Source organism: Mesocricetus auratus, unplaced genomic scaffold (genome assembly GCF_017639785.1).
Source record: "Mesocricetus auratus isolate SY011 unplaced genomic scaffold, BCM_Maur_2.0 Super-Scaffold_2245, whole genome shotgun sequence".
NCBI classification, from domain to species: Eukaryota; Metazoa; Chordata; class Mammalia; order Rodentia; family Cricetidae; genus Mesocricetus; species Mesocricetus auratus.
This window is the reverse complement of record NW_024429180.1, coordinates 10,297,364-10,324,290: the sequence shown is the minus strand read 5'-3', so window position 1 is coordinate 10,324,290 and position 26,927 is coordinate 10,297,364. Positions and strand designations below refer to the sequence as shown.

General features: G+C 46.5%; 1 protein-coding gene across 2 annotated transcripts; it reads right to left on the bottom strand.

Moving 5' to 3' along the window:
* Positions 1-13,116: 13,116 nt before the first annotated feature.
* Positions 13,117-26,092, bottom strand: LOC101825656 (renin binding protein). 2 transcript variants are annotated; one of them, XM_005070278.4, is made up of 11 exons: positions 25,962-26,092; positions 20,919-21,028; positions 20,700-20,775; positions 20,516-20,591; positions 20,191-20,363; positions 19,582-19,806; positions 18,691-18,772; positions 18,137-18,312; positions 17,331-17,462; positions 13,315-13,402; positions 13,117-13,224 (listed from the first exon to the last, which is right to left on the bottom strand). In XM_005070278.4, the coding sequence occupies exons 1-11, from the start codon at positions 25,977-25,979 to the stop codon at positions 13,133-13,135; spliced, it is 1,248 nt and encodes a 415-aa protein (XP_005070335.2). In that variant the 5' UTR covers positions 25,980-26,092; the 3' UTR covers positions 13,117-13,132. The 2 variants fall into 2 exon arrangements, with proteins under 2 accessions (XP_005070335.2, XP_040603471.1); XM_040747537.1 differs by lacking the exon at positions 25,962-26,092 and adding an exon at positions 21,152-21,486.
* Positions 26,093-26,927: the final 835 nt, after the last annotated feature.

Below are 26,927 nucleotides of genomic sequence, written 5' to 3'. Positions count from 1 at the left end.
TTAAATCCAAAAATTAAAGTAGTTAGAAAAACAAGTAACAAGATGGATTCTGTCACTTGCAGTTCTTGGTAGTCACTATGAGTCTGTATTAGTGTTTCATTGCTATTGACTTATCTGCAATGGCATTGAGATGGTTACTTCCTCTGAATCTAGAGAACAAGCAAACAAAAAGTTTTGTGTATGTTTTACCATATGAAATTATTGTTATGCTAAGAATTTTGATTAAAGAACATCAACTCAGCAACAAAATGAAAATATAATTAGGTATATGTAGAGCATAGTCTTCCTTGCCAGCTGCCTAGTCCCTGCCACAGTTGCAGCCCCCAAATAACATACAAGACACTATATTAATTATGAAACTGTTGGCCATTTGCTTGGTTTCTTATCGGCTAGCTCTGACTTAATTATTGACCCATAATCACCAATATATATTTTGATAAGGACTTATCTTTCCGAGAATGCAGACTTGCGTCTCCTCTTCTCGGAAATCACATGGCAATGGCTTCTTCCCTACATTTCCCAGAATCCTCCTAGACTTCTACCTTGCTTCCCTATTGGCCAGCAGTGCATTATTGACATAAATATATACCCACACAGGACTCTCCCATCAGGTAAACTGTGGAGAAAAAAAAGTGAAATCACAGAAAGTCAAGAGAATCACTGCAGAGAATCCTAGGACACCTCATGTGCTCAGCGATTGTAATCTAACCTGCAAGGTAGTCAGGAATTGCCAAGATTCATGTCACTATAATCCACAGTATCTTCATCACAGCATATCTATTTGCGCAAGAGACATCCTATTTAAATGCTGCTCATGTAGAAAATTCTGGTATTATGTCACATGAGAAATAAGTGAATCTCTACATCATAGAACATGTTAATATATTTTAAGGACAACTAAGGCAATACATTATATTTTTCTTGCTGAATAGACTGTTTTACATGTAGTGAATACCTATATTTATACAGATATGTGTGTGAGCACATGTGTACATATACATATAACACAGATGAAAATATAGGAATAAAATATCCAGTCTAGAAATTTTATTGCTTGTATGTATGTGTATGCACACTATATATGTTTTCTAGGGATATACATATGTAGAAAACTTATTTTGTTGTCATACTATTTTAAATTAGCTTTGTAATAACAATATTGCATAATTTTTAAGATTCATATTTTACAGTGACATAAATATTTCTTTGAGTTACTAGAAGAGCCTTGGTTTCTTGAAGTTAATTATTATTTTCTGTTCCTTTTACTTAAAATTCTATTTTTATAGATGCTCCCTGCTTGCTTATGACTGATTTTCTGAGTTGCTTTCCTTACAAGAACAACTATTCATATTTAATTGTCAATAAAACAGTAGCCTTATTCCCCTTGTTGCTTGCTTTATTAAAGTTTATGTCATCTACATTATGCAAAATATTTGAAACATATTGTATTCTACTCTGCTGTGCTTTCAACAGATGTCTAATTAGCTAGAATTGCTCAGAGTTTGGCCAGTTTATTTAGCTTCCCAGGCATGTAGAACTATTTGAGGATGTAGTTTCTACTAAAGCTTTCTTTACAGAATCCTCCTCGGATAAATGTATTACTTATATGTACATATTTTCTTGAAGAGTTTGCTGGTAGTGCCCTTTACATTCACTGAGGGAGACAGGATGCAATTTTAGAGTCCCAACTGCAATAATGGAGCAGAAAAAAATACAATGCAGATGAAGCATTAAGTGATTCCCATCAAGACACAAGTTCAAAGGAATATGTATGAGTTTTCTGCTTGGCATTTATTATGAAAGTAAAAAAAATGAAATCTTTCGTTTGATTTATTTTTTATTATAATTTATATGCAGATTTAAATTAAAGTTCTTCAAAATTTTAAAACATAGCTTTATATATATATATATGTGCATATATATGTATACATACACATATACAGAATTAAGAACTAAATAGATTTTTATTTTAGACTACTGGTAGAAATATATTTCAATGAAACATGCTAAACTCATATGCACGATAGGTACTCATGAATATATATGTATTTAGAGCCTGTACTTAATTTAAGCTTCAATGTACACATTTTTTACCAAACACCAGATATGTGGTTTTGATTTCACCTTACATCATGATTAATAATGTTAATTTGATAGGAGCTAGAATCAGCTAGGAAGCAAGCATTGTGTCGGCGTGTGAGTGATCGTATAACTGAGGTGAACTGGAAAAGCATCTGAAATAGCAGGAGCAGGAACACATGTTCTTAGACCCTGGGCAGAATAAAAACAAACAAACAAAAGTGAGCTGAGCTATGGCCATCCTTCACTTCCGAGTGAGCTGAGCTATGGCCATTCTTCACTTCTTAACTTTTGATACAGCGACCACCTAATTATTAAGATTTTCTGCAACGTTCATCTTCCATGATACAGAGAAGGTTGAAACCATGTGCGAGACTACACCTTTCCTTCCTTGAGTATTTTTGTTTGTTGTCTGTTTGTGTTTGTTTGCTTTTTCAAGACTAAAGCACTTATCTGATTATTCTTTATGAATTGTTCTGAGAAGTTTGTAATCCAAAGCTGATCTTTGGGTAGTGTTTGTCACTTAGTGGTGTTACCAAAATCCAGGTAGAATTGTCATTGTGGGGTCTCCCAGGAATTTTTGAAAATCATTAAGAGTTTGTAATTGATCTCTCTTGATTTTTCCTTTCCGTGGTTCAATTTTTTGTAAACCTATCTTCTCTCCTAGGTAATTAATAGAATCCCCTCTTTGTAGTTTTTCAGGAACAATTTGTAATCCATGTTAAGGCAAAATTTTCTTTACTTCAAACATTTTCTCTAAGGTGCCTGCAGCTGAGTCTGCTAATAAGTTATCACCCATATCCTGGTAAATTATAGATGGAGAAAACTGATTACAAACTATTTTCAATGGCTATTATACAAAATATTGATACAAAGCAGGGCTGTTCAACATTCCTTGTACAGAAACATTGCCAGGAATTATTATAACTAGGCACTGTGAAGGCAACTTTCTCTCTTTCCTGATCTTCCAAAAGTGTAGTAAAAAAGCAGTCTTTAAATCAATAGCTCTAATAGACCATCCTTTAGGTGATAGAGTAGGCAAGGGAATTCTAGAATGTAAACAGCCCATTGGCTGAATCACCTTATTAGTAGTGCTTAGGTTTGTCACCATTTTCCAGATTTTTTTATTGACAATTCTATGAGAATTCCAAAGAGTGGTGGATTCTTCCATGACTTGAGAATGTAGTTGCTACCTTACCAGCTCTTCTAAGGCCTGCAGGTTTTGGGGTTTTGTTTGTTTGTTTTGGTTTGTTTTTCTGTTGTTAAAGGTCATTGCTTAACCCATACAGATTTGACTGTCAAATATTGGCTGTTGGTATCTTCGAAAGATCAACAACTGTTGTGACCTCTTTATGTATACTGTGAATGGTCAGTGATTGTTCTTTATGATAACTTCTATATCTTCCCCAAAATATATGTTAGTTTAGGTTTCCTTCTGAGGTTGGAGGAATATTAACCTAGATATTCTATTGCTGTAACACATCAAGTCCCTATAAACTCATTGCTATATTAGTCACATGTGGCTTCAATTTTCCTTTCTGTCCATCCATCCTTACACATTTGACCCATCTCATGCTTTGTTCCAGTCTGTAAAAGCTGAACATTTACCTCCTGAAGAAGCCAATTCTTATGTCAAGATTTTGGTGTAATTATTGCTGTATCTGTCCCTATGTCTTCAAAACCCTCAATTACAATATGATTTATTTATATTTTTAACTTTGGTCTTCGAACATTTATAGAAGTTTGCCAAAATATATGCTTTATTGTATCTCCTGTAAATTTTATTTTATCTTCTAAAGCTATTCTGTAATCCCAAGTGGTATGTTTTACCATGATGTTTGCTAAGTCTTTTTATTTCTCTGTGGAGCCATTTCCTCAATACTGATAGTGAATGACTGAACCAAATTTGGTACAGTGGTCCATGAGAGGGCCCCTATGCAAATTCCTGATGGTAAAGGGTTACCTGGTCTGTCCCATGTTGATCTGCATTTATTAGTTCAATTGTTGACCTTTGCCACACCTTCTGCATATTCTAGAAAGCTGGGGCCTTCTATTTGGATTCCCTCTAGACAAAACATTGTACCTATGAACATTTTGCCTACAATTTCTTTCCTAAGGATGCGTTTTTCTATAATTAAGACATCTAACCTGAGCCGGGCGGTGGTGGCGCATGCCTTTAATCCCAGCACTCAGGAGGCAGAGGCAGGCGGATCTCTGTGAGTTTGAGGCTGGGCTGGACCGACAGCCTCGAAAACAATACAGAGAAACCCTGTCTCGTAAAAACCAAAAAAAAAAAAAAAAAAAAAAAAAAAGAAAAGACATCTAACCTGTTGACTTTTCTTAAAGCTTTTAGAAGTCACTTCTCCTATCCAAGTATCCTCATAAACATGAGATCCAATATCATCTGTATTTCTAATCCATTCATCTATGGGTGCTGATCTTACTTTTAATGGTCTGATTATAACGTGAAAGTTTCTGGCACAGCAGGTACCACGGCCCTTGAGTCCCCAAGTAAACACACAGAGACATATTTGTTATGAAACTATTGGCTGCTGACTACAGCTTCTTATTGACTAGCTCTGTCTTAATTACTAAATCATAACACTAATCTATGTATTTCCACACGGTCTTGACTTACCAGAGAATGCCAGACCTGCAACTTTCTTGCCTGCTATATTGGGACTGTTCTGGTGGGCCCTCCTGCCTACCTTTAGCAGACTTCTCCTTGTCTCCTAGCCCCACTTATCTTCCTGCCTGGCCAATCAAGTGTTTTACTCATTAACCAGTAAGACAAATATATGTACAGAAGACATCATCTAATCACCCTTTCACAATTCTGAATCAGCACTTTCAAAAGTCAAAGATTCAGTTATTATTCATTTAACTTCCCCTTCTGCTCTTCTACTTACAGCTGAAGTCTATATTTGTAAAAAATTAGTGAAGGCTTCTTTTGGGCCTTGCATAATGTTAGAAGATGGATCAGTCTCCTTTCCTGAGTCATTGATATTTTCCCAAGTATTCAAATATGCTGTATGGTGTGGGGCCAAGGTGTGACCATTACATTTAATCTGTCTTTCCATATCAAGCTGAGGATTTTATCTTGGAAAATTTCTTAACCTCTAACCCTGCCTCCATGTTCCATGGTCCTCACTTTGTCTTTCTGCCTGGTCCTCTACTTTAATTGCGGTTCAGTTTCCAACACTGCTGTGACTAAATGTTTCCTGTCTTGTAGAATAAATCTGCTCCCAGTGGCCCAGTAATTTAACATCTGGTTCACAAAAGGTAAATGCTTATCATATGAAATTATTGCTTCCTTACGTGTCTTCACATCTAACTTTTCTGTAGGATCTCTCTTAACTTCTGAGTAGCCTTGGAGATGCTTATCATCTGGTGGTCTTTATTGAATGATAAATGGATAAATCAAGATTGTTTTTTTTAATGACCTTGGGCTGCTTCGCTTCAGTTTCATAATGCAATGGTGTGGTAATTTATGCTAAAACTCCTCTCTCTGTGAATATTTTTCATAGTTTCATTAGTATATCTTTCTAGGGATTGTATCTTAATCACTTTTTCTTATTTGACACCAAGATCAAACGACATTTTTTAGGGAAAAAAACATGAATTACCAAACTGATAATGACTATAATTGAAATTTTGCAAATCCCAGCTAAGTTAATTACTGCTTCGTTTAATTGTTCCATTTTCAAACCATCCATTGTGCAATCATTTGTAGACATAACTCCCCCCATTGTAATAGTGTTTCCCATTTTTAACATGGGAAAGCAACTATTTTTTAGCTAATACCCCCATTTAAGAATTCCCAGTTGTCTCACCAAATTTGCTGACCATGACAGCGAAGTGTGAAGCTGGCCGCTAGGTAGTATAGTTTAGTATTCTCGAGGGTAGCTGTGTTCTGCAAGTGTGAGGTGGTTGTAACAACAATAGAAGCCAAAAGAGGGGGTCAGACAGTTGAGATAGTGTGGGAGCAGTCCAAGGAGGGAGTCCAATGGAAGCCTGCAACCACAAGGAGAAGGAGCCGAGGAGCCAGTCATCTGAATAGCGGACAGAGGAACACGCTGAAGAAGCATCCGTGCTGAACAGCAGAGCAGGCCAGTAGTGGGCAGCGAACCCTGGCATTTGGAACCCAGGCACCTGTGGAGTTTGGGGACCTGTGGAGTTTGGCCTGCAGTTTTAGGCTGTTGTAAAGAGGCTGCAACAAGAAAATCCCAAACTTACTTCGAGGGTTTGGAGCAGGAAGGGAAAAGCCAGCAGGGGCGTGGCACAGCAGTTTCAGCTTGGCAGCTCTGGCAGCTGCAAAGCCAGAGGCAACTGGCCATCTTGTGATTTCATTTCTCCAGTTGCATGCCTGGTGAAGTGTTTACCTGATTATTCTTTTTCGGTAAAAATTTGGGAGTCAGATATCAGGGTAAGAATCAGAATGACCAGAGAAGCAACAGGGGAAGCCACCGGTGATCTCTCTCATCTGTTCCTTTATCCAAAAGGATGAGATCCCCCCTCAGCCCCACCTCACTGTTTCCCATCTCCTATCTGTCCACAGTCCTTCAAGTCCTCTATGGTTAATTTTGGTCAGCTAGCCCCTAGCTCCACCCACTGATTCGAAGCAAACTCTATTGTCAGAATTCAGTCAAAATATCACAAAACAGTCTCACCATCACTCTGTACCCTCAAAGCCTAGTGTGACTCCATGAGTCCTCCAATCAGTTCACTTCAGCCCCACTTTCAAATGGCAGTACGTAGCGCAGTTTCTCTCTTCAGCTCTAATCTCATGCAGATGCCTGTGTGTCCAGGAGACCTGCCGTCCATTATCAGGACATCCAGAGCTGTAGGTCTCTCACTGCCTCTGCTCATGGCCCCTTGCATCCTCTTTCATCTGCTCTCACACAGTGCGTCCTGCTGCCAGTCACTACTCAGGCTTTGTTCGTGCCCTATCCTATCTCCCTTTCCTCCCCGACAAGCGCTAAGAAGTCTTGTGCGTTCTTTACCACGCGGCCCTTTGCCAGCCTCAATTATACCACGCCTTCCTTCCTCTACCCAGCAAGATGCGATAGACACCTCTATCACACAAAGGGAAAGTAGGTCCTTTCTCCATGTTAGCTTATAGAAGTCCTCTTAGCAATGCCTGGAACACCTCCATCCATTACTCAACCTACCTAATCCAAACAGTTGGATAATCCCACTTAAAAATTCTTGACCTACTCAATGAAAGTTGAGGGTGTTGGGACAGAGAGTCGGGGTTGCCCCCTAAAAAGAAATGGGGCACTGCTAACTTCACAAACTTGGCAAAGCAGGTTTCCTGGCTATATCCGGGTCCTGCCTTTCTTCCTGGTCCTTCCCATCTTCTTCTGAAGGCAGTCAACCCCAAAGCCCCTATTACTTGGGTACTTGTTCCTCCCGATTCGCCAGCATTGCCCTTTCCCTCAGCTTGCCTCCCACCTCTTTCTGACATGCAGAGACATATATTTGGCATTAAAGTTCTCTCTTGTGCTAAGAGGCCTGGCCCATCAGCTTCTGTTCCAGGCAATGGCAAGGGGTGGAAGGCTTTTTGGTGAATCTTATAGCACCCCAGATCCAGGCAGAGAAGAACTAGGTATTACTAAATAAGAATAACCAATTATGCCACCCTCAAAGGCCCCGTGCTACACCTAACAGATATGTGCAGTGTCAACAGAACATCTCCCTTTGATTGACAACAACAACAAAGATAGTCAGCTGCCAAGTCACAAAAAGTACAGCCCTGAACGCAAAGCACTAAGTGAAGGGATCCAGGATGAAAGAGCTGTAGGTTCCTATTTCAACTCTGCAGCCTTCTGAAAAGGTGACCTTGTTGTTGGAGGTTGTGGGAGGGACGGAATACTCTAAAGGTGGATAGACACTCTTCGGTTGTCAAACTCAGAGGGTGTGCAACCCACAGAAGCCCAACAATGGAAACATGAATTTAAACAAAATCTGTGTCGGATTCTTACTTCTAATAAGTGTACCATGCATGGTAGCAGGAGAACGAATGTGGAGGAGGGGTGTGTGGAAACATTCAGTACCTTATGTTCAATCTTCCTGTCAATTTAGAACCACCCTACCAAAAAGCTGCTAATTAAAAAACAATCCCCAGCAAGCTGGGCACAGTTGATCCCAGCATTCAGGAGGCCCAGCATGAAGACTCATGCAAGTTTGAGGCCAATCTGGGCAAAAGAGTGAGAACCCCTCTAAAACGAATCCAGAGCGTGTTCACAAGATATTCCCTTGTTCACAGCTTTTCCCTCAGCTCCTCAACATCCAATCTTAGCATTAGGCTCTTTTCTTCCTCCTTGGTGACTCACGTTTTGGCCAAGATGTACCCCCACACTCTTCCCATTGTCCTCCTCAGTCATGTAAGAGAGTTCCTGTTGTCCCTTGCATGCTTACAAAACACAAAAGCTGCTGCCCTGGGGCCAAGAGAAGCCATGATAGAAACAGTACTTCATCTGGTCATTCTCGGGCAAGCAGAGGAGGTTGAGGAGTTGCATGGTCCCCGGTCAGTCCTTAGGCTGCGTCACAGAGGGACGCGCTTAGTCTAGGACTACAGTAAGAAGGCCTCACAGGCCCATCCCTTTTTTCTGTTGATCTCTGGGCCTTCTGTTCTGCTGGGAAAGGCAGGATTGTGACTATATGACTTTGCACAAGCCAGTTCCAAGACTAAGCAGCAGTACCTGGAGGTCATAGAGCCCAATAGGGTAGGGGAGCCTTTGGGAAGGACTGTGTCTCCTAACACTCAGGTCCCTCAGAATAGAGAATATCTCTGCTATAGAAATGAAGCAGGCTTGTTCTGGCACAGCCTTGGTGAGGGAATCCAGTACCTCTATCGGCAGAACTGAAACAGGGAGCTTGCATAGCCTGTAGTTAAGGGGTAATGAAGTGTCTGACACAAGATGGATTTGTGTCCAAGGCTGGTTAAAAGCCGAGCACTTTAGGTGGGGAGTTGGTGTGCTGGCAACTTCAGGCCAGCAGCCGCCACAGACTCCAAGATTTCTGAATTGAACTTTTTGATGACTTTTTTTTCTTGGAGATTCTCTGAGAGGATGGAGTGTAGAGTAGGCTGGCTTTGAATTCTTAGAATTCTGCCTCCCAGTGCTGAGAGTAAAGGCATGTACCACCACCCACCTGGCTTTCTGGATCATGCTGGAGCAAGCTGGAGGTTCCAACCAAACATTCCTATCTGTTTATGCATATGGGCAACAGTTCAAATGTGACTGCTTCCTGTTGGCATGGAACGACGTGGGGACAGGGAATAGGGAGGCCACGGTCTCATGTTCCACAGAAGGACTGGGTGAAGGAGTACTCCATTAACTGCCACCCTGGGATTCTCACAAATCCCTACCTAAAGAAAAGGGAGAAGGTAAGTTTCTAGGAGAAAAAATAGATTATTACCACTCACCCTATAAATGGGCCTACCATGGCAACAGTGAACATTACCAGAAACAAGGTACCCCGGCTGTACTGGCAATTCTTCAGACAATTTGTGCAGTGACTCACTATTAGTTTCCACCTGGCCTGATTTGTTGATACAGTGGCAGCACTCTTTCCCCAGGATCATGCAGGTGTCTGTAAAACAGCTGGGACAGATCTACACCTGTGTGTCACAGAGAAGGACATGGCTTTGGATTAAAAGGCATAAATATTTGTGAGGGGAAACATATAGCCCACGAGACAAAAGAGACCAAGATGATGAGCAAGACAGGAGAGCAGATAGGCTTGAACTTCCTGGCCCCTCGCTGGAAAATTCTGGAAAAACTGGAGGGTGGAGGGTCCCAGTTGCTGGACAGAACATTCATCCTGGGTTGGTCCCAGAAGCTTGGTAGCTGAAGGGATGGGAGGATCATGGTACAGGGTTATGTCTACTGGGGCTCTAGAGAGTTAGGCTATAACTGCTTGAGGAGTATCCGTCTCCCTGAGGAGTCTGGGGTGGGCTCAGGAGCCATTGGGTCCATTGGTGTGGAGGCAGGGAGATAGCTGTCAGCAGGGACCCTGGAAGGGAAAGGCAGCATAAGTACCCCACCCGTGGAGGGGTCTGGGATGCGAAGCAGTAGTTAAGGAGGAACAGCCTCCCACAAAGGTGCTCAAAGGTCTTATGCCTGTACTCGACCATGGGATAGCCCATAGGTGTATAAGGGCGATGGGGAGAGGAGAGAGGGCCCAGACAGCCTGAGTTCAGTAGAGAGCTTGGTGAGCTTTTGTCTGAGTTCTTTGGCCCTCTCAACAGTTCTCGACAATTGCAGGCGGCAGGAGACACAGTTTCCAGGAGCTATTGAGGGCTTCTGACATGAGCTCATAGTAGTGAAAGATGGGCCATTGTCTATTTGGATGATCTGCGACACAGTGAACTCACGGATAATGTGCTCAAGAAATACCTGAGTTACCACATCTACTGTTTCCATGGAGGTGGGAAAGCCTCTACCCATCCTGTAAAACAAGAAGTAGGAGATAGTGGATGTTTGAATGAGTGGGCATGTGGGTAAAGTCAACTTGCCAGTCCTTTCCTGATTGGTGTCCTTGGAGCTTCTGCAAGGGCTGCATATCTGGACAGACCCATGTGTGAGTTGGCCTTGGCACATGTCTGGCAGAAGGAGGAGGAGGGGACCTGTAAATTATGGCTCAAAGATGGGTGGGGCCAAAGAGGGGCCCTAAGACGTGGAACAAAGTCTTGGGGCCTATATGTAAGATTTGGTGGATGTCTGAAATGATAGTGATGATTCTGGGGGAGCATGAGACGGTTATTTAAGTAGGACCATCCATCCTTTGTCTGTGCTGCCCTTTATTCAGGGCTTCATCCCTCTCCTGTGACTGATAACAGGGATGGTGTGGGGGGTCACAAACAAAATGTGCCCTGTAGATCCAATGGAGCTGGGGTCCAGTCCCCGGGCTACTGAGTCAACCCTGGCATTGGCTAAGGCCCCTGTCTTGGAGGACTAGTGTCCTCAACAGTGAATTATGGATACTCCTGCAGGGAACTGGAGGGCTTCCAAGAGCTTGGCTATAAGGAGTGCATTAACTATGGGTGTGCCCTTGGTAGCAAGTAAGCCTTCCAAAGGACAGAATGGGTATAAGCTACTGAAAGTCATATTTAGAGTGAGTGTAAATATTAGCCCATTCATCCTTAGTTGTTTGGAACACACTGTTCAAGCCAGTTAATTCAGCCCCTTTTTCCCACTTTACTCAACACATTTTTTCCTCTGGATTTTTTATTTAAATTAGAAACAATCTCATTTTACATATCAATCCCAGTTCTCTCCCCCTCCCTTCCTCCCTATCCTATCCCTCTTCTGCTCCTCAGGGAGGGTGAGTCATTTCATGGGGGATCTTCAAAGTCTGTCATGTCATCTGGAGCAGGGCCTAGGCCCTCCCCCATGTGTCTAGGCTGAGAGAGTATCCCTCTATGTGAAATGGGCTCCCAAAGTCCATTTGTGTACTAGGGATAAATACTGATCTACTACCAGAGATCCCATAGATTGCCCAGGCCTCCTAACTGACACCCACTTTCAGGGATTGGTTCAGTCCTATGCTGGTTTCCCAGCTGTCAGTCTGGGAATCACGAGCTCCCCCTTATTCAGGCCAGCTGTTTCTGTGGGTTAAACAAGCCAAGTCTTGACCCCTTTGCTCATCACTCCTCCCTCTCTGCTACTGGATTCCAGGAGTTCAGTTCAGTGTTCAACTGTGGGTTTCTGCTTCTGCTTCCATCAGCTTTTGTGAAGACGTTGTCCTCACCTGCAGGACCGCCGCATAAGCCATCTAGAAGTGTCCTGATCTGTCTATAAGAAAGCTTCCATCTACAAAGAGGGTGGTGACTGGGGGTCTGAGAGAGGATGGTCTAGGAGACCAGGCTGGTGTGAAGGTAAAAGCCTCCAAAGCTTCTGGGCAGCAGTGGAAGGAGGTGTCAGAGGAGAAAGGGACAGGGAGGAGGAGGGTTGCAGGCTTTAGGTAAGGACTGGAGGCCAACGTAACTTGGGGTTTTCTAGAAACAGTAAATGAAAGACCTGGACCCTTGAAACCCAAGGAGGGAAAGAGAAGGATGGCTCAGAATCTCTGAGAGTTGGTCGATAGCGTGTACAGTGATTGGCTGACATGGGGTGAATTTGAGGACCTCCCAGCTGAGTTTGCTGCTATTGAGAAGGCTCCCAAACATGACTGCCTCCCACAGACAGGAAAGTTGTTTTGACACGAAGGCAAAGCCCAATTGGAAGGCCAACCAGTTGGGCTAGAACTCAGCAGCCTTTCCCATCTTTTCATCTTAAAGAGGTGGATGGGACAGATGGGGTCTAGAAGAGCCAGAGCAAGGACTGTTAGGAGCCGTGTCAGCAGAAGGCAGCCAGGCAGATGAGGGGCCCCGTGGGGGTCTCTCTGGCTGCCGGTACAGGGACTTTGTGATGGCAAAGACAGTGATCCAGTGGTCGCAGAATCCCATCAGTACCAAATATGACGGAATATGGTCCGCTGTGGTTCCATGGTGCTTGGACTCAGTCAGAAGGGAGAATCTTAGACCCCAGCCCGAGTTGAAAACCCAAATAGCCAACAGTGGGAGAGCATAGGTGAGCCTCGGAGAAACACAGTAACCCAAGAAGACAAAGTGATTTAGGAGCAAAGAGGTAGCTGGGACAGAGATAGGGAGGGTTGCTATAATCGTGAGGTGTCTAAAGCAGGATGTAGCAGCTGTAAGTTCAGGCCATTCAGGGCTACAGCACCAGGTCCTTCTGTAGCCTGCGAATGTGGTGACTGAAGGAGCCCAAGGAGTGCAGGCAGGCAAACTGCCTGTCACTGGCACTCGCATTGGGGATGTTAGCGGCTGGGGCCAGGATCCCAGAGGGCGATGGCAAAAGAGCTGGGTCGCTCAGACCCACCTGCAAAGGAAAGGCGAGACTAGTGAGCTTGCCCAGAGCCAGTGGGTGCAGTGGAGTGACACCGTCGAGGCTTTCGTGAAGGCCAAAGCAGGCAGCTTAGGGAATAGCTGTTCCCTCCCACCTGGCTCACAGAGGCACACACACAAGCAGGTTGAGCAGAATCACATTTATTTCGAGCCAGCGGGGGCGCTCCCACGTTGGAGCAGGGCTCCCAACAACTGCTCACACATGGCCAGGGACCGGGGCACATGGAAGCAGCCTGTGAGGAGAATGGATACAGGTTTGGGAGAGCCCAGGGAGCCGGGTACCACAGACCCCAGCAGTCTGGCCAGGAGCATTCCCATCTCACCTTTAAATGGACCTCCCTTGATGGTGAGGGCCACCTTTCCCTCTCGGGTCAGATAGCCGAACCATTCGCCGTACTCCGGATCATGAAACTAGAATAAGGAAACACTGACAAATAGCGTCTGGCAGGACCCACCACCAGAGTGTCACCCGCCGAGGAAGGGGCCCTCGCTGTCCCCGGTGCACTGCAGCCAGTGGTCAGAGTTCAAATGGCATGATTTCATTACTTTTAAGGGAACATGCCCTAGGAAATGACGAAAGCTGAGGACGGTAGGCAGGTGGTTTTCTCAGCTTGTAACCCGTTGAGGAAGGGGCTGCAGGCAGTGTGCTGAAATGCCGAGAGGACAGGAGAATTGTATCTGATTGTGGTGTTTAACACTTTGAACTGCACACTTAAAAAGACTCATTATTTTCCTCATCTAAACTTAAAACACAAGAAACAAAGAATCCTAGATTGACCTGCCTGCAAACTGTGCAACAAGTGACTTCCCTTGAGTTCATGCCCTCTGTTTCACAGGCCTTTAGGTTATCAAGCAGAGACCATAACTCCTGTCCTTGGATAGGGAGGTTTTTAGGTTTTGTTTTTGCTTTTTCATACTAGGGTTTTTATAGCAGGGTCTCAGATTTTCCTCTAACCCTGTGTGATGCAGCATGCCTTTAGTCTCAGGCCCCAGGAGGTAGACACGGACATATTTCTGTAACTTTCAGGCCAACCTGGTCTTCCGCCTGACTTCACCCTGGGTTCTGAACACGTATCTCACGTCTTCTGGCCCTGTCCAGGGAGCACATCTGATGCTTCAGATGTGGGGGACAGCAGCTGAGCTGGCTGGACTGACCCCCTGTACACCCATCTCATACCTGTCTCTGAGGTTTTCAGTCCTCCAAATGTAGCCTGGGTCCTAATTCTAGGCCATTCCTGTTTTGTTCTTACTGAGAAAATACTTATGTAGAACCCCTTCTTAGAAGGCATTCTTAGAAGTTCGCTGTCAAAATGCTTCCAAAATGAGCTGTGAATTTCAAGCTATGTAATGGTTCAAGTCTAGAGTCCTTGTTAGGCGTTAGGAGGATTGCTACAAGTTCAAGGCCAGTCCAGACTCTGTCTTAGAAAGACTGGTGGTGGTGTATTTAGGGATAAGCATCTCTGTATGTAATCTTTGTAACTTTTGAGTAGTCTTCTCCTTCATATTTCTTTTTGAGAAAGTTTCTCTCATGTTTATTTTCCAAACTGCCCTGGAACTTGTTATGTAGCTCAGGTTGTTCTGGAATTAGATTGAAATCCTCTTACCTCTGCCATCGTTTTCTTTTTAATTTTATGAGACAAGGTTTCTCAGTGTAGCATTGGCTATCCTGGAACTCACGGAAATCTGCCTGCCTCTGTTTCCCAAGTAGAGCAGTTAAAGGCATAAGCCACCACCGCCAGGCTCATGCCCTCATTTTAAATTAGTTTATCTGATTCACGATAATGTGAGTAGGGAGCAGGGAGAAAGAAAACTAAAACCTCCCGAGACTTTTCTTCTGTGGGCTGTTCCTTGGCCATCTGTATTCTGGCCTTGTCTATTGCTGCACGGCTTAGTGGCTAGCTACCTGCTCTGTTTTGTTTTTGCTTTGTTTTGTCTTGGGTTTTGTTTTGTTTGGCTTTGGTTTTAGTCTTTCAAGACAGGGAGGGTTTCTCTGTGCAGCCCTGGCTGTCCTGAAATTCAACCTATAGACCAGGTTGGCCTCAAACTCGGAGACCCACCTGACTCTGCCTTCTGAGTGCTGGGATTAAGGGCATGCACCATCACTGCCCACCTCTACCTCTTGATTATAAGTTCTCCAATCATTTTTTTGTTCTCACTTTATAGAACAATTTAGGAAAGCTTTGAACTCTCTGGCCTCTTTCCTTGGCCTCCTGAGTGCTAAGATTACAAAGATATACACCACAATGGGCTCTTAGAATTGTCTAATGTCATCTCCATTTTGTTCAGATTCATTCTTACTTCATTTTGGTTAAGACTGGTGGCTTCTAATTCATTCCCTTAACGAATATATTTAGTATTCAGGCAGAGAAGCACTCTAATGGTTCATGTTGTTTAGAATTGGTGCTGAGTATCTCAGAGAGCTCTAGCTGCCTTCTTAGATACACTGTAATAGAAACAAGGCTTGGATTGTGTTCCCTCTAATCGCAGTAAAACCAGGCTGGATTTCAGTTAGAATTAGTGCAAACCAGCCAGATACTGTTGCACACACTGTCATCTCAGCACTCCGGAGTCAAGGCGGGAGCAGGAAGAGCAGAAGAACAAGCTTTGAGGCCAGCTTGGCTTACATGAGCCATCTAAAATAATAATCACACACAAACTGTCATTTTCTCCTAGCACCAAAGGCACAGGCCAAAGAATGGGAGTCGCTATTACAGATGCAGTGTAATCACTAGAATAGTGACTTCTCTTAAAGAACACTGCCTACATTAAGTTCATTGTCCTCTGGAAGTCCCTGGTTTGGTTTCTTTTCTGCTTCAAGACTGATTCTGGTCTCCTTCAGCAACCCTTATACTATCTTCTCTTTACCTTCTGTACTAAAAAACTTACCTTGACCCTGGCTCTCCATAGTAACTATTTTTCTTGCTGTTATCTATTTGCTTGAAGCAAGATTTCCCTATGTAGATGGTTGGTCTTAGATATACTGTGAGGACCAGGCTGGTCTCTTTCTTTCTGTAACCTCTAGTTCCAGCCACACAAAGGGCTAGGATTTCAAGTATTCCTAGGTCACTGAATTTCTTAAGACAACTAGACCCTTTTTTTTTAGTTTTTTTTTTCAATACAGGGTTTCTCTGTATTGTTTTGGAGGCTGTCCTGGAACTTGCTCCGAGGTCTCGAACTCACAGAGATCCGCCCGCCTCTGCCTCCCGAGTACTGGGATTAAAGGAGTGCGCCACTACCGCCTGGCCAACTAGACACTTTTAATAGACCAAATTTCTCTCTCTGAACTACAGTCTCAGAAACTCATCTGCTGGGCCAAGAATCAGTAAAGTGCCTTGCAAACTAGCCTGATGGTTGTGGTGATAAACACCTTTAATCCCAGCACTCCGGAGGCAGAGACAGAGCCAGGTGGATCTCTGAGTTAAAAGCCAGCCTGGTCTATAGAGTGAATTCCAAGACAGCCCAGCCAGGGCTACCCACAGAAACCCTGTGTTGCAAAACAAAAAAATAAAACAACAACAAAATGCCTTGCAAACATGAGTAACCCATCTGGAAGAAAAAAAAAGCAGATAAGGCTAGCATGCTTGCAATCTCACTCCTGGAGAAGCAGAGGTAGGATGATCCCAAGAATTCACCTGCTAGCCAGCATATCTCAACAAGAAGGTATATAGTGCCCGAGAAACACCACCTGAAGTCGTCCTCTGAACTATCTATTCTCTCTCCCTCCCTCCCTCCCTCCCTCCCTCTCTCTCTCTCTCTCTCTCTCTCTCTCTCTCTCTCTCTCTCTCTCTCTTTCTCTTTCTCCCTGTCTCTCTCTCTCTCATACACACACACACACACACACACACACACACACACACGCGCGCACACACACAGCAGAGCATGCTTAGGCTGCTGGACCTGGCAGATCAAGCATGTTCCTGCTACATGGAGCCCCCCTGACTGGACCCTCCTGGCTTCCCTTCTGTCAAACAGACATACCCTGGCCTCCAGTGCTTTGGATCATCACTCACAAGGTCTTCTTCTGACCCCTCTGTAAGAAAGCTCTGTATGATTTCATTTACTGTTTCCACTGCTTGGTGGGCTCTACATCTGCTTATTTTTACTTGATTGGAGTCTGATCACCCAAAAAGCTGACTTCCTTGAGGCAGGTTTTACCAAACAAAAGGCACTCTTGGAACTCTCAGGGCAGCTGAGGGCAACACCTGATGAATGGGCTAGGAGCAGCTGAGGGAAAGCCTACTGGATCCCCCTCACACAGCCTGTTTCTCCCTCTCCTGCTGTCTGTCATATCCTTTACACCCCAACCTGGGCCTCCAGCCAATGAGGAGATAACACTTACATGCTTGAAGGTATACTCAGCTACCTGCTTGAAGATCTGTAGTAAGGCAGGGTCACCACTGTCACTGTAACCCATGAGGAAGGAAATCATGGCTTCACTGTGTGGCCACCACAGCTTCATGTCCCACTCCAGCTGAGAACAGAGCAGAGATGGGCAGCTGAGGTCCCTGTTGACCTCAGGACACTTACTCATACCCCCCATGCTGGTTCCATCTGCCTGGCTGAGGACTTGGTTCTTAATCGTGAGACATGGGGATAGAGTTTGAACAATGCTTTAAGAGTTGGGCTAGCTTTCAGACTGTATGTACCCCCAAGCAAGTACCAGGGCAGACTCAGAATGTTACTTTAAGTCTCTTGGACACTGCTGCTACCAATGGCTGGTATAGTACCCTCTGCAGATGTCCAGCAGGATCAGGACACAAAGTGTTCAGATGAATAATTTCACTGCTGTCTGCTACCAAGTGAAAGAGTAAGGATCACCCAAGAACCCTTCAAGTCACTAGCACCAGACAAAGGGGACCTGTGTCTTTGCATCAGCAATTACATATAATCTCTTATCTAATGGCTTTCACAGTGCTGGAGAAGACTACACTCTGGGTTCAAATTTTGTTGTTGTTAATTGTTTCTTGAGACAGGGTCTCTCTATGCTGTCCTGGAATTCACTATGTGTTATGTGTATCAGGCTGGCCTCAAACTCACAGAGATCTTTCTGCCACTGCCTCTATGCCCCAAGATGTGTGCCACCACACCTGGCTATGAGTTCCCCTACACGCCAGACTTCCAGCAAGTTTCTCTGGGAGTTCCCACCTGGGTGGGGCAGAAACCATCAACGTCCTGGAAGTACAAGAGGCCTCCATGTTCGGTGTCCCATCCAGAGCGGAAAGGCAACAAGAGAAATTTGTCAATGACTTGTGCTCGAAGTTTGGTGTCACCTTTCTTGCGGGCATACTGGAGCATGAACCAGCCAGCTTCTATTGCATGGCCTAGTTAGGGTTGAAAGAAAGGAAGGAAGGAATCACAATATACTCTCCCAAGTATCTGAGGGCTTGTGTTCCTGCAACCTCCCTTCCTCTCAAGGGTAAAGGATGCTTGAAGTCACAAGATACCCTGCCCTTCTACCTGAAATCCCTGCAAAAAGAAAAAAGAAAAAAGCAAGAAAAAGAAAAAAAAGGAAAACAGGAAAAAAATTCCCCCAAAAACCAAAACACAGACACGTAAACTCCTGGAGTCAATGCCTGGTCCCGGGCAGACTATCCCCTGCCTCTACCTGGTCCTTTGTGGAGGGAGGAAGGCAGCCCCCTCCCATATGAGGCCCCAAACTAGAGCCTCAATTTTTCTTGGTGGGCGCAGCATGTTTTCACCTGGGTTCTGATGTCTTCCAAGGCAACCAGGGAGTTCCTTGCCATCGTCTGATATATTCTCTAGCACAGCTTTTCCATCCCTCTGCCAGGAAAGAGACAAAAGACAGATGTTTCCACTTCCCTGCCACCCAACCAGAAAGATCCCACTTCAGACATCCCTCCCACCGGGTAAGGTGGTGCTTGCCATAAATCTCAGCCCTGGGGAGGCAGAGGCCGGTGGATCTCCATGAGTTCACAGCCAGCCTGGTCTACAGAGTGAGTGGCAGGACTGCCAGAACTGTTACACGGAGTTCTTTCTTGAAAAACCAAAGAAGAAAAAACAAACAAACAAACAAGAAAACCAATCCTTCCTCCACACTTGCATGGTACCAGCCATCCACCCGTAGGCCCAAAGGGGCATTTTTAGTTGTTGAGTCTTTTAAAACCGTCTTGGGTAGCCCAGGTTGCTCTCAAACTCACTAGACATGCAAGGCTGAGCTTGAACTCTACACTTTTCTGCTTCTACCTCTAGAGTTCGGGAATTGCAGAACATTTGGGGAATGGCTGACTGTCGCCCATGGTCCTGGAGGTTCTGCTCCTTGCTTTAGGTCTGTATCTCTCAAGTGGACACAGTAAAATACTCAGTGAGGATCCAAGATAGAGTTATGTGGTCGCAGAGGCTGGGGAATATAGGTAAAGGTCTCAGGACGTGTCTGGGGCTCTGGCCTCCTCTTTCTGCCTTAGGACCCACCCATCTCTGCCCCACATGCCAGTTTCCACCTTCCTGAGGGCACTGGGCTGTATTTCAAATGGATATGCTTCCTTGGATCCACCTGAAGAACATGTTTCAGGTGGAGAGGTGCTGGTCAAGTGGAGGATTGAGGTTCACTCCTTCCCTCTCTCTGTGCCTACCTGCACGTGCTTCAGAATCCGCTGGGCACACCAGTCCGACAGTTCTGCATACTTCTTGGTCATGGCCTCGTCTTCCTCCGAAAGCTGGTCCATGAGGTTCATCAGCATCATGGGCACCGCCATGGACTCTGAGGCTGGGGCCCCTGACAGCTGAGGCCGGCCTAGCCCAGCTGGGTCCTCCCGCACCCAGCGAATGATCTGGTCCATCATCTCCACAGCTTCATTCTGGAGAGGGGAGATACTCAGGACTCAGCACGGTCTCCGAGGACCCCTGGCTCCTTCTGCAGCTCTCCAGAAGCAGCCCTACAGCCAGGCAGCAGAGGCCTAGCAGATCCAGCCAACACTGCTTGGAGGCTGGGGACTCTTGGTTTCAGGTCACTTTCAGGCAGAAAGACTCAGGAAGGAAGGACAGGACCTCTTCTGCTTGGACACAGGGCACTGACTGATAGATCCCTGCTTGCCCGGGGTCCCTATAGTGGTAACAGAATAGTAAGAGAGCTTAGAAGAGAAGGTGGTATCTCGGTCACAAAACGGTATGACAGGGTGAACGGGAGTTGCAGCAGGCTTCTTCAGAATGTGCTCACACCTGTGGTCCTTCCTCCCACACACCTGGTAACGTGCATCCTTTGTTACTCTCCAAAGCTCGTTCATGCCAATGGTGTAGAAACACTCGCTGAAAATGGTCCGCTGCACCTTCATCGGACGGCCGTCTCGAGTCAACACAAAGGCACACTTCTTGGCAGGCGGTGCCACCCGTGCAAAACGCAGCAAAAACTCACCACCTGGTGGTTGGGGGGGACGCATGCTAGGTGAGGGCTGGGAATATACCTCCTCTTGGACCCTATCTAGTCCCTTTCCTTTTCTAGAGTCCTTCCTATCCACGGAATAAGTGACCCACCAAAGTTCCCGAGGTGCTGGGAGCAGGGCAGGGTACCTGCTTTTGCAGCATCCAGAATCTCAGGGCGGCGGAAGCGCTCAAAATTGCGGTACAAGCGACAATACATCCACACCTGGGAGGGAACACAGTTTCAAGAGAATAGCTGGGGTACCGGGAATGCTAAGGGTCCCCGGGTTACACCCTGAGTCGCGTGACATCGCCTTTAACTATGAAAACTGACCTGCCTTCCCTGCAGCCAGACATATTTAAGGTCATCATAGACCTGCCCATTGCGGCCAAGGCATGTGAAGAAGCCCCTGTGAGACACATGTGGTTAGAAAAAGAGGGAAGGAGACTCGCACCCTTCTCCACAGCTTCACTGCTCTCCTGAAGCCGGTAGGTCTGTGAGGCCTCAGAGTGAAGTAGGGGTTTGGGAGGGGATCCTTGAAGGGTAGCTTACCCATGTTCCCGGTCATGGGAATGTTTCAGCCAGAAAGCCACCACACTGTCAAGTTCCTTTGCGATGCGTTCCTTCCAGGTCTGCAGGGCCTCCCGTTCCTTCTCCATGACCTGTAAAACGATCCGGATCAGGGCACGGAGACACAACTCTGCACAGGGACTCCCTGGACCAGCTCAAGCGGGCCCGGAACTGCTTGGGGGACACCTCACCCCCACACGAAGGTCCCCTCTTACCTCTGTTGATGAGCTTTGAATCCCACCGCTGGCTGGAAGCCGTCAGATCAGCCCCTCTCCTGCCAACCCTGCCTCATTGATCTCGAACACCTCCCAATAACCGTTGGTAACGTACATCACTCAGGTTACCCAGCGGTGCCCCGGTCACTTCACCCTCCTCAGGATTCCGAAAGGGCCCCCGCTGCCCACGTCTAGGTACTCCTTCCCCAACCCTTGCTCTGGCGGGAACTGGGTGAGGGCAGCTGTCCCAGGAGGAGGGAGGAAGAAGGAAGCTGGATCTGGGCCTGGCGGAGGTGGTGGGTGTTTCCCAGCAGATGTGTGAAGTCGAGGTGCCCCTAGAAACGTCTGAATCCTGAGACCCTATGACCTCATAGAGTGGGCAAGTCATCACTGTCAGTCTGGTCCTGTAGGTGTTTTCAACTGTCAGGATCCAGTAATTTGCAACCATTGGCCCTGGTTGCCAGTTCCTGGATACTTCACCCCAGAGGATGCTTCTGGGGAAACAGGTGGTAACCATGCATCTTCCAAATGGTAATGCCTTCGAGCTACCCAGTGTTGGTTGGCTCTGAGACAGGCTGGTTCGTGTGTTTCTCCATTCTCGTTACCCTCTGGGCACCCTCATCCATCAGCAGAATTACGTGGAGGGAGAGTTACAGTCAGAATGCATGGGGTACTTGAAAATGTTCTGAATCTTTTTTATTTCCATTTTATTTTATGTGTCTTGGTGGTGGGTTGGTTTTGTTTGTTTGGTTTTTTTTTTTTTTTGCCTCTTGGTATGTCTGTGCACCACATGCCTGCAGTACCCTCACAGGCTAGAAGAGGGTACTGGGATCCTTTGGGCTGGAGTTACACATGGCTGTCAGTCTCCATGTGGGTGCTGGGAATCGAACCTGGACCCTCGGGAAGAAAACACAACGCGCTTCACAGCTGAGTCAATCTAGTTCCTTGAACATGTTCTTAAGGGTGTACTGCAACCCAGGAGTGTAAAGTAACTAGACCTTCTGCCCTCAGTGCTGCTCTGGGAGTTGGTTAGAAAAAAAGAATGAAGTCCCCGAACATGGTGACGTTCATGTGACACCCCACCCTAAGCTGTGTGCCAACCTTTGGCTCTACAATGATTGCTACCTTTGGGTCTATGACTGCTGGCCAGCTTGGCAGGCTGGAGGGGCTCTTTCAGCCTTAAACACTTCACCTTGGTGCTGCTTGGAGGAAGCCTGGTCCCCGTGTCAGTTAGGTATGGATCTACTCCAGTGGATCTGTGTAATCTACCCTCAGCTGAGCTCATACCCAGGGAACACTGTAGCTGTATCGAGGTGGGCCTGTGTGACTTATCCAAACTGTATTCATCTGTGTCCATCCTCCCCTTCCTCTCCTGCACACATCATCCTCAAGCTCAGTCAAGGACAAGCCTTGGTGTGATACTAAAGATGGTTCTCTAGCCCTGGATTTCTTAAGAGGAGGGTGAGGCAAGGCTGTGATGCCTCTTTCTGCCCTCAAATTCAGTTACCTAGTTTGTTTGTATCCCAGGCTAGCCTTGAAATCTATTAGCCAACAATAGTCTTGAGCCCCTGGTCCTGTTGGTGGACCTCTCAAGAACTGGGTGTATTGTATCACACCCAGCTTCAAGTTCAGTATTTTTGTTTGCTTGTTTGCTTTTGTTTTCCAAGACAGGGTTTCACTGTGCAATCCTGCCTGTCCTGGAAGTTACTAAGGCTGGCCCTGAACTCACTGAGATCTACCTGCCTCTGTCTCCCCAGTGCTGGGATTAAAGGCATGTGCCATCACCAGCCAGCTCAAAGTCAGTATTTTAGGGTCTGTGCCAAAGCACTTCTGGTATTTAAAAAATAAAATAAAAAAGGATTTCTTTTTAATTGAATTGTGTGTGTTTTTGTGTGTGTGTGTCTGTGTGTATGTGTGTTGATCACAGAAGTCAGAGGCATTGACTCCTCCTGAAACTGTTCAACAAACACGCTGGAAACCAAACTCTGGTCCTTGGCAAGAGCAGTGTCATCTTAGCTACTGAGCCATTTCCCCAGCCCTGCATATGCCTTGAGTTCCAGAGCTGTGTGAGAAGCTCAGCACGGGGAAGGAGGGGGAAGGGAGGGAAGCCCCGTAGGAAGTGGCCACAGGAATAGTGTGCACTTCTGCCAGGCTAAGCACATCTGCACGTGCCTCTCCCCTGAACAATTCACCTCTGGTGGCCCATGCCCTTCTATCCCTGGACATTGCTCCCACAGCTCCTGTCTGCAGGACAACTTATTGTTCTTCTCCCTGGACCTGAGGCAGACTAGTGGAACTTTAACTCGCTGTCTTTCCCGGCAGGACACCCCCAACAAACCAGGAGCCTTGGAGGTTGTGAACCCAGTGAGGCTGTGCTCCCAGTCCCAAGTTATCCTTTAGCTGGCCTGAGCTGCCCCATCTGGGGCAACGGAAGGGTCTGGATGGGAGGCTATGATGGATATCACATGCTAGGAGGTGTCGCTGGGCGGTGTGAGCATCAAGCAAAGGGCTTCTCAGAGGCCTTCTACACTGGGCCTGCAGTCAGGCCTCAACGTGCACCGAATGCACACGTCTGCTTGGGGACAATGCTACCAAATTACTAAGTTTGTATCATGTACCTACTCCCAGTCTGTGCAGGACATATGGCTGAACAGACACAAGGAGCTGCTCAGGGGAGGGACTTCGGTGGCACTTGGCCAAGCCTGTAGGTACTTCAGGCCAGGTCAAAGCAGTCCCACAGTGAGGGCCAAGTGTTCCCAGTAATGCTGATAAGTGAAGGGATGCGGGGGTGGTGGGCATTGACCTAAGTTTTCTGTCTATTGTTTTCTACTGGCAATTACCCACTCCAGAGATTTTCCGTCTAACCTACAGAGGGCGGGGCACAGCTGAGGACCCCACACCACCACAGGCCTTCTGACAATTTCTCTCTGGCTTGATTTAGCACTCACCCATATCTTAAGCAAAAACTGCACGTCCTGACAGGTGGTAACAGCACTAAGCCCCACCCCTCCAGACAGAGGGCCCAGGCGAGCACCACAACCCACCCACAGACCAATATATCAAGCACAAAAACACACTGTGTTGGCTTCTAGTAAGTGGGATGTCCACAGACGGGTCATCAGCCATATATCCTCAGAACGCTAAGCGATCTCTTCATTTAGTAGAATGGTGACTTAACGCTTACTTCATTCCAGGCATGTTTTAGATAGTAGTGTCTGCACTTCTGGAGCTGGTACCATAGCACGGGAAGAGCCATGGTAGAACGGGAAAGGAGCCATGGTAGAATGACCAGGAGCAATCATGGGTGCTTATAGGATGCACTCACAGGTCAAGTGTCACAACCTGTAATCCCAGCCCTCAAGAAGCAGAATCGGAAATATCCACATTTCAAGATCATCTAAGCCTCTAAATGTGAGTTTGAGGCTTGCCTGGGCTGGCTACAGGGGACACTGCCTCAAAAAACATAGATATACAAAAAGCAAGGGGGAGACCAGGCTGGCCTCTGATGGACCCGGAATAAAATCTGAACATTAGCCCACCTACCCACCTTCTTCTGCTCCCTGACCCTTGCCCTGTAGTCTCAGTCACGGGAGAACAGTTGGTTAGAAATTAACAGTCCATGAGCTCCTTGAGGAGTGGACTGGGGTGGGGTCGGAGGAGGGGGGGTGGTTGCAGCAGGCAAGAAGGAACTGTGGTTGTCATTTAAAATGAATAAAATAAATAAAAATAAAAAAATAAGATCCCAGCTGAGTCAAAAGCTATGTTGAGATAAACACAGACTTGTGTAAGCAAACCCCCAGGTAAGCTTGTACTAATTGAAAACGTTATCACAAGATGTAAATTCCTGGAATGTTCTGTCACCAAGGACTTCAAATTGTAAAAATTCTTTTCTTCTATGGCCCCTACCCCCACCACACACACACACACACACACACACACACACACACACACACTTCTGGCTTTCATTTTAAAAAGGACTTACTCTCTCTCTTCCGGGTCACAGTTAAAGTTCTGGTAACCCCGTGCAAATGGAATAAAGTTGCTTCTGCTCATCTAACTTTGGTGGCCTCATTTTCAATACGTGTGCAAGTCCCAGACCCAACATCTCTGTCTCCCAGAGTGCTGGGCTTAAAGGCGTGGGCGACCACCACCCAGCCGCTCCAGGAGACTTTCAGGAAGCAGGATGGAATCTTTGTCACCACCTGCTGGCTCACACCCTCTGCAGACATCATCACAAACTGCCTCTGGACCCCAAGATGGAGGGCCGGGTCCAACTTCCATAGGCAAGCTCACGACTACAGCCCCAACACATCACTAAGTCACACTTTGGTATAAATTGTTTACACCAAATAAGTACACTGGAATTTCAGCTACAGGATGGAAAACTCCAAGGATCACTGCATTCCTCTTCTTGGGAGCAAATACGCTATGCCACACTGCTTCTCTGAGCTTGTATCCGCAATAGCTTAAAATACAGAGCCAATGAGAGTCCTCATGTGAGTCAAGATAGCTGGAGAAAGAATGTGGGGTGGGGTGGAGGATAGATGCCGCCCGCCTCCCTGTGCAAGAGTCACACACTGAAGAAATGAAGCTGTCAGCTAAGAATTCACAAAGCTCATTGCAGGAAGCAGAGGTCTAACAGCCTGAGGCTATAAGGTCAGCCCAGCTGAATTTCTCTGACCCACATTCAGTCTTCTTGCCTGACCCAGGGACAGCAACCCTAACCTGCAAGCTAATTCAGTGCCAAAGGGAGGCAAATGTGGCGGTGGACACTCCTCCGCGGGAAACCAGGCCTGAAACTCCCCCTCACCTTTGACTTGTGACTCATACTCCGCCTGAAGCCCTTTCTCCCGCCGCAACTTCCTGCCCGGCCGCTATGGATGAGGGCCGATCGAGCCTGCCTTCCAGTCCCTAGGCTCCCATGCAACAGAGAAGCCAGACCGCGGGGACCAGGGGCCCCAAGGTCAGCACATTCCACCTGCTCCGCCCCGGCCCGCCCTGCCCTGCCCCGGCCCGCCCTGCCTTGCCTTGCCCCGCCTCCGGCACGGTCCCCGGAGGGGCGGGATGTCCTGGATCCAGAGCGGCCCTGTGGGTCTCCTAAGGACAAGTCTGTCTCTCTCCTTCCTCTACTCCTCTACCTCGGTGCCCTGGAGTCAAAAACTCAGTATCAAGAAGTCAATGCAAGAGAGCCCCCAACATGCCTGGGACCACCCGCTGCTGTTCCTCGCCTTCTGCAGAAAGCTATCTGTGGTCCTCAATGTCAGACCACACCCCTGTGGCCACTGGCCTTCAAAACTAGAGGACAATGGTGCCATAGCTGCTCCAGACCCAAGACTGTCCCCTAGGTGGCCTGCCTCCCCTCAGCCTCGCTGGACATCCTGCCTGAGTCACAGCACTTGTGATAAGGAAACTAAAAAGACCCTAGCTAAGCAAGAAGCCTCTGACCCTAGGCTATGTGACAGGATTCCACACACAGTTCCCAAAAAAAGAAAAGGGAACTTCAGCACACCACCAGGGTAAACACTGGCCCCTAGCCCATTGCCTCTAAGAAAACTGGGAACTAGATGTCCTCTTGATCTTCGGCTCGTAAATTCCCCAGGCCACAGGACATGTTAATGTGCCCCCACCTAAAACAAACTACAGTTATAGCTCAATACCTATTGTCTTGTGATAGCCTCCTAGAGAATTGCTGTAACTTTGTATGAAACTTCCTGACATGACATCATGGGTCTCATGACCTCCTTCCCCTTTAAAAAAAATTCCCCTTTTGCCCTTT